The sequence below is a fragment of the Crocodylus siamensis genome, chromosome 8, assembly GCF_052110815.1.
Source record: "Crocodylus siamensis isolate JL-2025a chromosome 8, ASM5211081v1, whole genome shotgun sequence".
NCBI lineage: Eukaryota > Metazoa > Chordata > Crocodylia > Crocodylidae > Crocodylus > Crocodylus siamensis.
The window spans coordinates 43,996,378-44,011,149 of NC_143402.1; the positions used below are offsets into that span (position 1 = coordinate 43,996,378).

Genomic DNA, 14,772 nt, shown 5'->3' on the forward strand with positions numbered 1-14,772 from the left:
CTCATGCTGAGAGTCAGAGCCCACCAATGTTGTCCTACTTCCTCAGCTGCTGGTAGAAGACCATTTTTGCACTGGAGAATTTCTCTTATGATCTAAATTTACTGCAGAAAATTCATTTCAAAGGCTGCCTGAGCCTCCTAGTTGACTGTGGCACCAAGAATTCTTTATAAATGTCCCTCTGTTTGAGCTTAAAAAACGTTACTTTGGGAAATCCCTCTTTCAGCCTGTTTTGAGACTTCTTGTTGAATCAGGGGTTTAAAACATGTTGTTTTTATTTGGACCGTCTCAAAATATTGGATTCCTGTGCTGCAGCTCCGTCCCTTGCAGTCCAGGTGCTGGGAATGCTAAGGAAACACACAAATCCTGCAGAAGACCAGCCAAGAAATAGCCACATTCTGAGTGAGGCTCCAGAAAAATCAGAGCAGAGCAGCTCTCTTTGTATGTCTTTAGGGTCTGTTTCAGCTGCATGTTCCACCAATCATGACCAAAAGGGTGGGCTTCCCACATTCTCCGAGGAGTCTCTCTCAAGGAGTGAAATCCCTTATGGGACATTACATAGAAGAGGATTTTGATTGTGTTAACTCCTAGAGAGAGAGCTCGTCAGATTTTGGTCAGGATTGCTTTGGCCTCCCTTGCCATATCTCTCCTCTCCGCCTGCTCAACTAGGACAGGGAGGAGGCAAGACATCAAGGTGAGCGGAAAAACAGAAGCAGCACTCACAGGACAGCCCAGGGTAATCTGTTCAGCTACCTCTAGGCCTCTGCAGAATCAAGTACTTAAAGAAAACATCATTGTGGGAGAAGTTCTTTTCATCCAAATTCAAGAAATTTTTCTGAGCTCCATTTCAAGTGAGAGCGCAGAAAAGGTTCTGTCAGGGCTCTTTGGGTGAATCTGATATCTTTTATTAGACCAACTTAAAAGATAATAAAAGATATCAGATTCACCCAAAGAACCTATGTCCTTAGACCAACATGGCAACAACCTACACCCCTGTCAAGGCTCTGCACTTGGTATTGGGATGTCCTCATCAGATGCATCTTGGTTACCTCAGGGAGTCTGATTTCCCTGAGGATAAAATTACCCTAGCAGGGAGCTGCTAATCATTCTGTAATCAGGTCAGCCAAGGCCAGGGTTTCAAAAAGCACTCTGCTCCCTTTTAGTGTAAGTGAGGCCAAGTGTTATCCAGATGGCTATCCATGGCTCAGCAGGAGCTCTTCTAATGACAATCCAGACATATTATTGAGGTGCCTGGAGGGGAGGGCAACCAATCTGAAGTACTGGCCCTGCCCAGCTTTGTGTCCAGCCTGGGAAGTTATTTCACCGCAGGCCTTTCAGTGAAGAAACTGGCTGAGCCTGCTGTGGTGACTTACATGATTGTCCTTGCCTTGCCCCTTTATCCCATGTCTCACTTGCAAGGAGGCCAGGCCCATCCACAGCTGCAAAAGTTGCTATTATGCTGGGCTGGTAGTAACTCTTCTCTCCCTTTACGCTTCTTTTCCCAGTGGCTCTTCCCCTCAACTTCCTCTGCAACTTACTAAGGAGGGAGGGATAACCTGATCTGACAGCATGGGGCTGGGATGTAAGGGGGGGAGTCTCTGCTGCTCACTGTGACATTTGGACAAAAGAAATGTAGCCAGGGTGACAGCAGAGCTAAAAGCTGCCAGTTTAGTCTGCTGTGTGAGTTTGTCTCTTTCTTCTTTGGTCTAGTCAACAAGACTTCCTGCCTGCAGCATGGATGTGGCACTACAGGGAATCCAGAGACTTAGGAGGCAGCACTGAAAGCCTGTTAAATGCTCCCAAAGCCTGAGGCTGGTTGGCTCTAGGCAGCACTCAGCCCAGCTTGGCCCAATATTGCCACTCCCAACCACAGAAAAAACACGCATGTGAGCCTCAGAAAACCTGAGAATGGCTTACAATTAATGAGACTTCCAAAATATTAACCAAAATATTAACTTTTGAGTCCCCAGAGGGGACTTGACACTTGGTTTTTTTCCTTCCTAAAAGAAAGCCTAGCTCCTTTGTTCATCACAACGGATTGTAACAATAGTGTCCTAAGAGTCGCCGGTATGGCCAGGTCTGCAGTGGAATTCAGAGAGCTGTGTCTGACACAGGGTACCTGTGTCAACAGCTAGTTTAGTTCAATGTGCTAAACATCTGTCTCGTGTGTCCTGAAGCACGGGTAACTGCACTAACCCATGGATTCACTTGCAAAGGGGGAAGGAAGCATGCCCACTGCAGCTGTTGCCACTGTAACCTATCCTCTACATGACACAAGGCCATCCCTTCACCCTGTCCTTCCAGTATTGTGAGGCTAGCACTGTTCTTTCACAGTGTTCCCATGTAACAGGACACAGAGCTAACTAGCTGTCCCATAGGAGTGAGCCATGTTCAGATACAGGAAGTCTGAAGGGGATGGCAGAGTTACTGGCCTCTGTTCTAGTTTGACCATTAGACTAGACAGATTAATTAAAAGGCTGAAAGGACCTGATGAGCAATGGAACTTGGATTAGTTTCCTGTAGAGCATACTTTTAGGGTAGAAATGCAGACAACAGTACCAGCCACTTTAAATGCCTTAGAGACAGGCGATACCTCTGATTAGGGCAGATGCATTACAAGGAAGAAGGAACTTGTTTATATCAAGAGGCCAGAAAAGGGAAGTGTAAACTCAGTAACTCCCTGGCACACCTGTAGATAAGCAGCAAAGAAAGAGTCTTTGGAAAGTTTTGGCACAAGAATTACTATTTTAAAAAGGTGTTAAGTCGAGTCACTCGTAATAGCTGACTGGTAGTTTGGTGGCTTGCAATGTCTGCGGTAGCCTCTTGCAAGGTTCTAAATGACATTCTTCTGCTTCAGCCTTCAGCTGCTGCTTCCCTCCTGCTTCTTAATTAAGTTGCAGGGCTAAAACAAAAATGTGTCCAAGACTGTTCTCAATGGCAGCCCATCTCTGCTCCTTGAGTCCTGTGCCTAGGGGAGAATCTCAATTTACCTTTAAAAAAATTGTTTACTGTCATAATTACAGAAGCTTGAAAACACAATCCAAATTACACTCTGAAGTCTCAAAAAACCCCCCGAATACACATTTAAAAATGGTGATTTTTCTCTAGCCAGTCTCTTGCTTTTTGGAGTGTCTGACTTGTGATTCAGAGGCATTTGTTTGATGCTGCTTTAAATTTCATGCATCCTCAGCACCTGTTACTGCAAAATGCTAGATCCATCTTTAGCCTAGAGGATGTCACAGAGGAGATGACAGTAATAAAAATGTTACTTCTTTCTATACTTAATGTCCCTTCCCTAAACCTGGTTAGCTGGAGCATTCAGTAGCTTTTCAGCAGCCTTTAAAAAGTGCATGCTGCAAACTGGCTTTTCATTTGACTGTACTCCTCTAGTCATACATCTTATCTTTGAAGGAAGCCTGGCTCTAGGGATGTTTTTCAGTGTTAACTCCTGCTCCCTCTGCTGGCCGAATGACAGCTTTTTTTTTTCAGTAAAGCTACAAGGGCAAACCCCTGCCACATGGTCTACTGAGTATAAATGCCTTAGCTAGCCAGGAATGAACTTGCAGCAGAAGTTGTGACAAGGTGCATCCTCTGATATCACCAGGCAGACGTGAATGGGTGGGTGTGGGGTTGGGAAGGGGCATTTGTTGGGGATTTAGTGTACAGCCTTAAGACTGCTTAGAAGTCAAACTTTGGGAATGACAGCAGGGGTATGCCTGGCTGAGGAAGGACAAAGTAAGGCTTTATGGGAGACTCTGGAACAGCTGAGAGGCAAAGCAGGACTGCAGTGTTAGCTCAAAGAAATCTGATCTTTGCATCACCTCTTTGAAAGCCTGTAACAAGGGGCCAGGTCTGCAAGGTTCTCGGCTTGCAGCCTCCAGAGTGGGAAGTTTAATGGGCATCCAGCTGAGAGGGTTCCCTGAAATCTGCCATGAAATCTAGCATCAAGAAGATAAATACTTTACTACTTGGAAGTAGCTTTGCATTCATCTTTGTTTAGAGCCCTGTTTTGTGGGATGCAATGGGAGCCAACCTTTTTGGCAGGCATGGCATAAATTAGTTCTGCCACCTTCCTGAGTACCTCTCCAAACTCCTTCATCTGCCCAATCTGATGCCTTGCTTTTTGCTCCCTGCCCTGTGTTCTCTGCTTGGCTCCTGCTCTGCTTTCTGTTTCCTACTCTGCCTGCTGTCTGCCCCCTCCCTGATCTGCCATGTGCCACACACACAAGCAGCCCATGCTGTAGGTTGGCCACCCCTGCTTTAATGTAGGATGACCCAAACTTGGCTCTTCAGGGGGCCAACTTCCCTAAGACCCAAGGACTACATTAAAATGCAAGCCCTCCTACACTGTTGAGTCCAGGCCCCTGCATTCACAGGCTCCTACATTAATTGAAGGAATCCCCAAAACTGCCATTTTGAATCCTTCCTCCCAACTACAAAGAACACTTTCAATACACCAGGAACACCTTATTGTGTACCACAGGTGAAAAGGAAGATGAGGACATTGCCAAAGTCCTGCCTGGAAAGTAACTAAAATGTTTTACTAACAAGGATGTACTGGAGTCTAAAAACTTTAGGGTCTCAAATAACTCTTCATGGGTAAGTAGCACTGAGTTGCAGCTTCATTCAGAAACAAAGAAAACTTGTGGCTGAAGGGTTTTGTTCTTCATCTTGGAATCATGAGAAGAAAAATGCAAATGATTTAAAGAACAGGACAGAGCATTGCAGGATATTCTGTGACCAGGGATGAGAGCATGGTGGCCCTATTTTGCTTTTGGCCCATGTGCGATTAAGTCCTCCCACCCATTTAGAATTGCAACCGTCTCTGGCTGCTTCCTGTCATCCTCCTTTCACAAAGTCATGCCAAATCCCCGTCACCCTACTTGTTTGTGTGGTTTCTTGTCTTCTAATCTAATGTCCTTGCTTGGAGTGGGTAACCAGGAGGTGAAACTTCAGTTGAACTTTCCAAGTGGGTTGTGTGGTAGGGCAAATTAGAGATAAACACTTAGGCTAGGTACAGACAGTCAAAAATCCCGAGGCTGAATAAATTCAGTCTTTATAGGTTAGTCTGAACCACAGAGATTAAACTGAGAAACAACTGGACATACATTCATTTTTGATTCAGGAAATGCAGCCACATGCGTGCAGTGGCTCAGGCCAGAAGCTGGGGGGTGCTAAGTATGGCTCTCTGACAGTAGGCAGGATGGGCTGTGTGTTTGCTTTCCCTTCCTGCTGCCCCTGAGGTCTCTGGGATTTGCAGTCCAGAATCACAGCAGCAGGACTCTATAGGGTTGCTCATCACTTCCTCTTGCTGCTTCCAGGTGCCTCTGAGATTTGTAGTCCACAGATGTAGCCAGCAGTAAGCTTTTAGCAGGGCAGGGCAGCTCTGTACTCAGGGGAAGAGAAGTTTAATGCCCTCCCTGGCCCCAAACTCCAGCCGGGGTTTGCTGGGGAAGTGGGGTGGTCCCTGCCCTGCCTGCTGGAGTAGACAGCACAGCCCAGCCAAATTGTGGAAGGGATGCTGGGATCCTGGGGGACTGTGATTTTAAGTTGAACCAGGAAGGGGTCTGGGACAGAAGTTTCATAAACTGGTTTGACCCAAATCAGTTAAGTCTGATACTACATTCAACCAGGTTTATCTTAAACCAGTTTCAGCCATCTTGAAACTGTTTATGCGCACTGAATTTCTGTTCTGTTACAGGTTTAAAACAGTTTCTGATTACTTAAACCAGTTTATGTGTGACTTCTGTCCCTAACCTTAGAGTAGTGAGTCAGTCATTCAATAAGCTGTACCTTAGGCATAGTATGGCTGATGATGGGATCCTGGAGAGTCAGGGCATAGTCCTGTTGCATAAGCAAAGGCCCAGAATACTATGCAGGTTCTTGTAGCTGAGCCACAGCAATCATGTGTCAGCAAAAGAGACTACGCTGAAAAATGCCAGGCTTGTGTGCTGTGGCCTGTCAGTTCTTTGCACTTGTGAAGACAGCAGGAAGCACTATGGTTTGTTTGTTTGTTTGTTTTAAAATCCAGGAATAAAATAATCTACTTTTGTGGCAGGAAAAGCAGTGTGGGACTTGCAAGCCTGGGCTTTGACTTTAGTCTGTGAACGGAAAGTTATAGCCTTCTGAAAGGGATGTCAGGAGAATATCAAGGTACAGGCTCTGCTGGTCTAGCAGCAGTTGGAGAGCTATTGAACTGTCTAGAAACCCACAAGGAAAGGGAAGTGGGGTGGAGTCATTAGTGACTGGGGAGTGGAAGCAAGCTTGCTGAATGGACTTAAATAGTACAGATCAATCCGTTGTTCAGCTGGAACGGGATGTAAACACTGTTGGCATAGAAAGGGGGCCATGTTCATGGTGAAAAGAGCAACAAATTGATTCCTTCTGATACTTTACTATCAGATGACACTGAAATAAATGTCTGAAGTACAGGAGCAGAACACTGATAATCCCCTACACCAGGGGTGGGCAAAATATGGCCTGCGGGTTGGATGTGGCCCATGAGGCCATTCTATCTGGCCCATGGGGCCCCTAAAAAATTTAGAAAATTAATATTTATCTGCAAAAATGACAGAAACAAAGGGCAGTAGGACCCAGGAGAAGCCTGGCGGGCTACCACAACAACAGGCCCTGCCCCGGGAGCCCAAAGCTCTAGTAGGGGCTTCTGGACCGGGACCACATGGCTGCCCTGCGCTGGAACCTCAGGTAAGGGGGGAAGGGCCAGGGAGGACCCTGGGCAGGGAAGGAGCCCAGGAAAAAGTGGCCCAGGGAAAAGCTGAGCATGCTGGGGGAAAAGTGGCCCCCCCCACCCCGTGGCTGGCGCCATGTGCAGCCACTTGCAGCCCATGTGGGGCTGCCAGTGCCTGCTCCAGACAGCCCCACATGGGCTACGAGCAGCGGCAGCAAGAGGTGCCGGTCATGGGATGGGTGAGGGGCCGCTTCCTCTCCCCCCTGCACTCAGCACCACCTTGTAACATGACCCCACTGCCAGCCTGGGGCTTGTGCCGGCTACGGCCCCTCCCACCTTTGCTTGCCACACTGGGCACTGTTTGCCAGTGCTGCCTCTGGGCTGCCCAGCACACAAGCTATGGGCAGCCAGCAGCAGCCAATGCTGCCTTGCGTGGCAAGTGGTGGGTACGCAGCTTCTGCCGCTGATGGGTGAGCCCAGAGCTGGCATAGAGCCCAGGCTGGCAGTGGGGCCGGGTTACAAGCTGGTGCTGAGCGGGGGGAAAAGCAGCCCCTTGCTCGCCCCGTGGCTGGCACCCTGCACAGTAGGCGCTTGCAGCTTGCATGGGGCTGCCTGTGCCTGTTCCAGACAGCCCCACATGGGCTGCAAGTGCCTGCAGCAGGGAGTGCCGGCCATGGGGCAGGCAAGGGGCTGCTTTTTCCTGCGCTCAGTACCAGCTTCTTCCCTGCCAGTGTGCAGGGGGTCGGGGCTGTGCTCTGGCCCCCCGCCTGTACCACAGGGCTGTGGGGCACTGGGAGTGAGCAGGTGCAGAAGCTAGTGGGAGCACAGGGCCCACACCGTGTCCTGAGGCCAGTGCCAGCAGGGCCCAGAGCAGGGTTGCAGGAGCACAGGGTCCTGGCTGGCACTGGCCCCGTGTGCTGGATAGAATTTTCTGAAATTTTTTAGGGGCCCCGTGGGCCGGATAGAATGGCCTCATGGGCCAGATGTGGCCCACGGGCCGTATTTTGCCCACCCCTGCCCTAGGCTGTAATCTGCAACATGTCTCATTCCACTTCAGCTGGATTGCAACCTCTCAGTGGAAAAACACTGCTCTTCCTAGAGCAGGCCTGTCACTAGAGTATCAGTCAATAAAATTGCTTGTTTCCCCATTTGCTGGTGGGGGACGTAATCTGCTGCAACCCTTTGTGTGGTTCCAGTGCACCACCCGCTCTGTGCCTATATGCATAGCCACTCAGCAGTGCACAATGGACAGCAAAAGCAGCCCAGTGGAAGCTACTGTCCGTCCTACACAATCTAGTGATGTGGACAACCCTTGTAAAAGAATAATGGACTTTGTGTCCCCCTTAATTCTTTGCATTGGTGTATAGCAGGGATCCCCACTAAGTCTTTGTTGGATGATGATTGGCCCACGAAAAACAAGACAAGAATTTGAGCTTAAGAAAGTTGCAGGCTCCTTTTGCTCATTAATGCTGCCTTCGGTGTAGCACAAAACAAGCAGTTTCCAGAATGATTGAAGCACTGTGCTGTATATATACTCCTCCAGAGAGATTTAGTTTTGCAAGTCCACTGCCAATTGTGGCAAATGAAGAAATGGGGAGAAACTTTTAAGAAAGAACTGTAAGAATCAATGTGTTCATATAAAGTGTCTGATCAAACCTGAGGAAAGGCCCAATTAAAGGGAGAGTTGCATTCCTGCTAAACACTCTTGATTCTGCATTTGCAAATAAAGCTGTCCGAATTGCTGATAATGCTGTCCCAGAATGTGGAGGAGAGGACAATGGGACCTGTGTCATTTGCTCAGTCAGTGAAAATAACATGAAAAAGGTTAACGATCTTCCTAGTTGTTATTATTGCAAGCTCCTGGCTTACTAAGCAGAGTATTTAAACCTCCCTTAGAAAGACCTGGAACTTAATGCATCTCATGATGGAAGTTCAAAAATTCTTCCACAACCATTGTGAGCTTCACAATTGGTTGACAGAAATAATGGGATTGATGCTTCCTGTTGGCACTCAGTGGAACTCGCTGGGGGATGGTGTGTGCATTTTTATTCAAGGGACAGACAAGTATGCTACAATTTACACCGAGCAGAAGGAGGACTTTGAAACATAGCACTTGTTTCACATATCAAGGGACTCCGTAGTGGGGTGCTAAACTCACAAAGCAATTGCAGGACTTTTCAGAGAATTTGATTCATCATGGGCTGATGATGATAACAGTAGCAGACTTGGAAATTTAGTTTGGTTTAATTAGCAACAAAAGCTGCTCAGCAGAAAATCACAAAAACAGTCACAGAATAGAAGGAACTTTTCTGTTACTGAACCAGTGTGACTGACCTCCAAACTCAAGACAGGGCTGAAACAGGGCAGATAGGATGTAATCCTGAGTTCTGTTCTTCTCATATCATTGTCTTTTTTTGCTCTTTCCATAAGAAAACGAGTATGAAGAAACCGCATGGAAACAGCGGCCTGGTATAACCATGTTTATTAAATTCATGAAAACTTGTAAGGCTTAGCTACATGCCCTAGCTCAGTGATTCTCCGCTAGGGTACTATGGCACCCTGGGGTGCCCTGATCTTTTCAAGGGTATCATGCAGTGTTAGCACTATTAGGTGTGCAAATACAATTCACAGGATTAAGACAGAGATTTCAAACAGGAATTCATAGTGTAAAACCATTCTGACCTGTTGTGGTCTTTCTGAGTTCTTTGCAACAGAAAAATTGCTCTATTATTTTTCCTTAGTCAAAAACAAGTGCAAACTAAGAGCTGGCCTTTTCTGAGGGGTGCCTTGGATTTAGAAAGGTTGAGGACCACTGCTTTACCTTGTTTCTTTTAGCATCTAACAGAACACAGTGAGCACCACACAGGGGTTCACAAACTGTATAAAAGGAAGCTTTTATTCTTGTATGCTGCACTCATGTAAAGATGAACAGCCAGATTTTTACTTAAATCTGTCTTTGAAGATTAAGCTTTGTTGTTTTCATCAACATAGTGGTACATAATTGAGATAAAATAACAGAAGACAAAATAGTATCGAATACACAAAGTTGTGATTTGTTTAGATCAGTGATTTTTCACCTGACGTGCCAAGGCATCCTTGGGTTCCATGAGACCCTTTTAAGAGTGATGCAAGGATGCCATGCTATATTAGCACTGTTAGGTGGGCAAAACACCCACACACAGAATAAATTCAAAGATTTCCAAAGGAATCCATAGTGTCAAAAACCTTCTGACCTGTTGGGGTCTTTCTGAGCTTTTACAACAGAAGAATTGCTCTACTATTTTCATAGCCAAAACATGGTGAAAACTTAAGACCTGGAATTTTCCAAGGAGTGCCTTAAGTTTAACATAGGGTGTCTTGAGTCTAAAAAAGTTGAAAACCACTTGTTTCTACTTCTCTAACCAAGTAAGTTTGCTTATAGCCTGTTCAGATTGGGTTGATTATTATAACCACTAGACTAGGTGCTGGAATAGCAAAGAAGATAGCAACAGCATTGCCAACTTTTGCAATTGTTTTTACAGAATCTTACCTTATTGCTTATGTTTCTTAAAACTCCCTGCTCCTAGATTCGTGTGAATTACATGTCTCTTGGCTTTTATTTATTTTATTATAAAAAAAAAGTAAGGTTCTTACCCCATGCAGTTGGGGAAAAGCATAAAAAGGGGATCTGTGTGCAGCCTAAGGGCAGTGATGAGAAGCAGAAAAAAGAACCCAAAATGTATTTCAACCAATCTTGTGATTCTTCTTTTTGGAATGATTTCTGAACAGATTGAGTTGGCAGTTCTGTAGCAAAAGTATGCAAGTATCTAGAACAGATACAGGAGTAGTAGGTGTAACATACTAATGGCTTGATGTTTGTGGTGTTGCATTTTACCTAGAGAATGGGCTTCTGCAGAGAGCATCATGAACTGTGTTTTCTGCATTCCATTTCCTAAAATGAGCTTTGCTTTCAAAAAGGAAATAATGCCTTTTGGTTTCTGAAATTATAACTCTCCAAATATTGTTCTACATCCAGCCTCTCTTTCAAGGCATTTATTGATCCCTGTTATTTTGCATCTGAATTCTTTACCAATTTCCAGTGCATTTATCCTCACAACAGCCTTATGAGGCAGGGTGGTGCTGTTATCCTCATTGTATAGATGTGGAACTGGGGTACAGAGAGACTGAGTGATTTGCCTAATGTCGCTCATGGAGTCTGTGGCAGAGGTAAGTGCTGAACTGAGATCTCAGGCTAGTATCCTGCCCACTGTAGCCGCCTTCCTTTCTGAGGAGTGCTGTGGTATCTGTAATGTACTATGCTGTCCGTCTTCTATATGGAACTGTAGGTTATGTGTTACCATGCCACCTGAGCCCAGGTGCCCATTGGGGTAGCATGGAGATTCTGTAGCCAACAGCATGCTGCTGTCATGCCTGGCTGCCTTTGGCTCTTCAGCCTGGAGGACCAGCTGGCAGTTCAGAGTTGAGTGAGAGGGTGAGCTGCTGGCATGAGTCTGGAGCGAGGCTTGAATTTACACCTCCCGAGCTGTAGCAACAGCTTTAGCTGCTTTGCCATGGTGCCCTCTCAGCTGTGTAGTTCTAGCATAAGAATCCTGCCAGGTTGGATCTCTGTGTCTGTATTGTCCTTTGCTGGCCTGGTAGTTCCAGATGAGAAAAGCGCTACAGCACGTGCAGGAGTTCCCTGATCTCAGGACAACACTGATGTCTGTGCATGAATAGAGACACTGCCTTGATTTGAGATTGGACTGTCAGCTATGGGGACGTGGTACGTTGGCTTAGGGTGGTTAGTATGTAAATAAAGATGTCTGTGAGCTTTTCGTGCTACCAGCCCAGGTACAGAGCAGGGAGAAGAGGGACATGACTCTGTCTCTCTTCTTCTACCAGCATCATCCCACTGGTGTCAAGGGAGTTGCACCTAGTTTACACCTGCCCTTTTACGACCAGGTGACATATCACCTGGACAAGGGGGAAGAGATTGATGTCGTATACCTTGACTTTAAAAAAATCTTCAATCTGGTATCCCACGATCACCTCTTGGCAAAACTGGCTATATGCGGCCTCGACCTCACCACGATCTGCTGGCTGGGGAATTGGCTCCGCGGTAGGACTCAGAGGGTGGTGGTTAACTGAAGCCAATCATCTTGGTGTGCGGTCACCAGTGGGGTCCCTCAAGGCTCTGTCCTAGGGCTTATACTGTTTAACATCTTCATCAATGATATGGACACTGGTGTCAGAAGTGGACTAGCCAAGTTTGCCCATGACACCAAACTCCAGGGTAAAGCATCCACACCTGAGGACAGGAGGGTTTTCCAGGCAGTTCTTGACAGGCTCATGAAATGGGTGGACGAGAACATGATGGTGTTCAACACCGAAAAATGCAAGGTTTTCCACCTTGGGAGGAAAAACCCACAGCATGCTTATAGGCTTGGCAGTGCTGCGCTGGTTAGCAGTACAGATGAAAGGGACTTGGGGGTCATGATTGACCACAAGATGAACATGAACCTTCGATGTGATGCTGCGGCTAGTAAAGTGAGCAAAACGCTGGTTTGCATCCATAGATGCTTAAGCAAATCCTGGGACATCATTCTCCCGTTGTACCCGGCCTTGGTGAGGCCACAGCTGGAGTACTGCATTCGGTTTTGGGCTCCACAATTCAAAAAGGAAGTGCAGAAGCTTGAGAGAGTACAGAGGAGAGCCATACACATGATCAGAAGTCGTCAGGAAAAGAGACCTTATGATGAGAGGCTGAGAGCCATGGGACTCTTCAGCTTGGAAAAGCGCAGGCTCGAGGTGATCTGGTGGCTGCCTATAAGTTTATCAGGGGTGCTCATCATGATCTGGAGAAACGTCTGTTCACCAGGGCACCCCAAGGGATGACAAGATCTAATGATCACAAATTCTGCTGCAACCAATTCAGGCTGGACATAAGGAAGAACTTCTTTCCTGTCTGAGCCCCCAAGGTTTGGAATAGACTGCTGCTGGAGGTGATTCAAGCACCCATTTTGAATGCCTTTAAGACATATTTGGATGCTTATCTTGCTGGGACTCTATGATCCCTGCTGACTTCCTGCCCCTGGGGCAGGGGGCTGGACTCGATGATCTTCCGGGGTCCCTTCCAGCCCAAATGTCTATGAAATCTATGAATGGGGCCTGGTATGTCTAATCATGCAAAACCAGTGTAGACTGACTGCAAACCAAGTGGAGTGTGGGAAAGATGCAAAGCCTTTCTTGGGGGAACCCAAGAATGCAGTGTTCATTTTGCTCTCAGAGTGGGGGGGCAGATTGGCTAGCAGATCTGCAACAGAGCACATGGGTCTGGAGTGCCCATGGCATCTCCGCTTTGGTCTCTGCAGTCCCAGCGTCAGCAGCTCAGTTACCTAATCGAATCCTTAATGTCCCAACGCATTTAAAAACAACACGTGCGTAATTAAAGTGCCCTCCGTGTTCACTGCCCTCCGCGCCCCACGCTGAGCTGTTCAAAGTGCTTTCTGTGCTATTGAGATGCAGGCGAGATGCAGGGTTAGAAATCTTGCTGGGAGATCATTAGTATTCCACTTAGTCTAGGCCTATTCTGCTAACGCTGCAGGGGTGCAGCCGCCCTGAATACTAATGGGAGCTATACACGTGTAGAAGGAGGGGGAAAAGGCCTCCAAGCCTCCTCCGTGTGTACCAAAAACAGAGGGGCCACACAGGTTCATTCAGTGGTCGCGGGAAGGGGCCCGCCTCCTGTTCCCACGCACCTTCACTTGTACCGAGTCAAAGGCATTGGAATAAATGAAATGTGCAGGCACTTTAAGATCCTGGTTCATTAAATAGGCCAGATCCTCAGCAGGGGCAGAACTGTTGTCTTCCATGGAACTCCACAAAGTTGTACTTGCTCAGGATCCAGTGCTACACGTGTGGGAATGAGAATGGCAGGTTGCTGCTGTGATATGTAGCATGTTAACCCTTCTCCCAGTAGCCCGCAGAAGCCCCATAGCTGTGTTATGGGGTGGCCAGTCCTGACCAGGGCTCTAGACTGGAACAGTCTGTGTATACCCCATGTCCCGAGCATGCAGGGGCTGAGCCTTGGGCCCCCTGGGTCTAGAGGAGGATGCGAGTGTGAATGGCTCACAGTGGCTCTGGGGCTTTCTTTGCAGAAGAGTGTGAAGGAGGGGCTGTTACTGAAGCAGACAAGCTCCTTCCAGAGGTGGAAGAGGCGATACTTCAAGCTGCGGGGGCGGACACTGTATTACGCCAAGGACTCCAAGGTAGGATAGCCTTCAGCTGTTCCCAAGTGCTTGGGGAGGGAAGGGGACTTTTTACACTCCTTGGGCCCATGGGAACTGCACATATGACAGCTACTGTCTTGACTGGCCCCGCAAGAATTGAATCAGGGGCCACCAGAGCTAAAAGCATGAGCTAAAGAGCCAAGGCTCACTCCTTGAGCTGGAACTCTTTTGTCCTGTGTGGATTGGGGTCATTTACTTTCACCAGTGGGCTATGGTCTCACCTAGGCCACTAGAGTCTGAGCATCCCTTTTGCTTTCCTGGGGACCCCAAACCCTGTGGCAGTTGGAGGACACTCCATTGCTAGTCCAGTGTGTTGGAGCTTGGAGCTCTGCCGTCCAAGTGGGGTGCTCCGACGTCAAACCTGGGGGGCTACTTTTCACTTCTTTCCAGGCCTCTGAGGTCTGGGTCACCTTTACCCTCCCACTGGGCCAGCTGTTTCTGAGCTAAGAAGCCATACAAAGTCTGAATGGACTAGAAGCATTTTTCCCCTGCACATACATGTGGGCATGCATGGACACAGACAGGCACACAGGCAAGCCAGCCTCTGAAACCTACAGCCAGCTCACAGGGAAGTTAATTTGTTCATTCTGTCTTCAAACACCTACACTCTGGCTTATTAATACAGATTGTCAGAATGTGGCCACCAATGACAGATCTCCCTGAGGCCGTTCTTCTCCTGTCACAGATGCCAGTTTCTATGTCAGGAGCAGTCAGTCGCTTGCCAGCCCATCAGAAGATGGGTGTACAGCAAATGGAACAAACAGAAATTTCCCAGCCTCTCTAGCACACAAGACAGGTCTCCTCTAGAGAGGACAGCTC

At 47.4% G+C, this 14,772-nt stretch overlaps 1 protein-coding gene across 3 annotated transcripts in view; it reads left to right on the forward strand.

The window, feature by feature from the left end:
* The window catches only part of LOC149858361 (diacylglycerol kinase eta-like), a 145,526-nt gene that overhangs the window by 64,376 nt on the left and 66,378 nt on the right, over positions 1–14,772 (forward strand). For 2 of the 3 annotated variants that reach the window (XM_090060187.1, XM_090060190.1), the window contains exon 2: positions 13,822–13,932. The exons of the other annotated variant lie outside the window; for it this stretch is intronic. In XM_090060187.1, the coding sequence (XP_089916313.1) occupies positions 13,822–13,932 (111 nt within the window). The remainder of the gene's footprint in view (positions 1–13,821; positions 13,933–14,772) is intronic. 3 annotated transcript variants of the gene reach the window in all.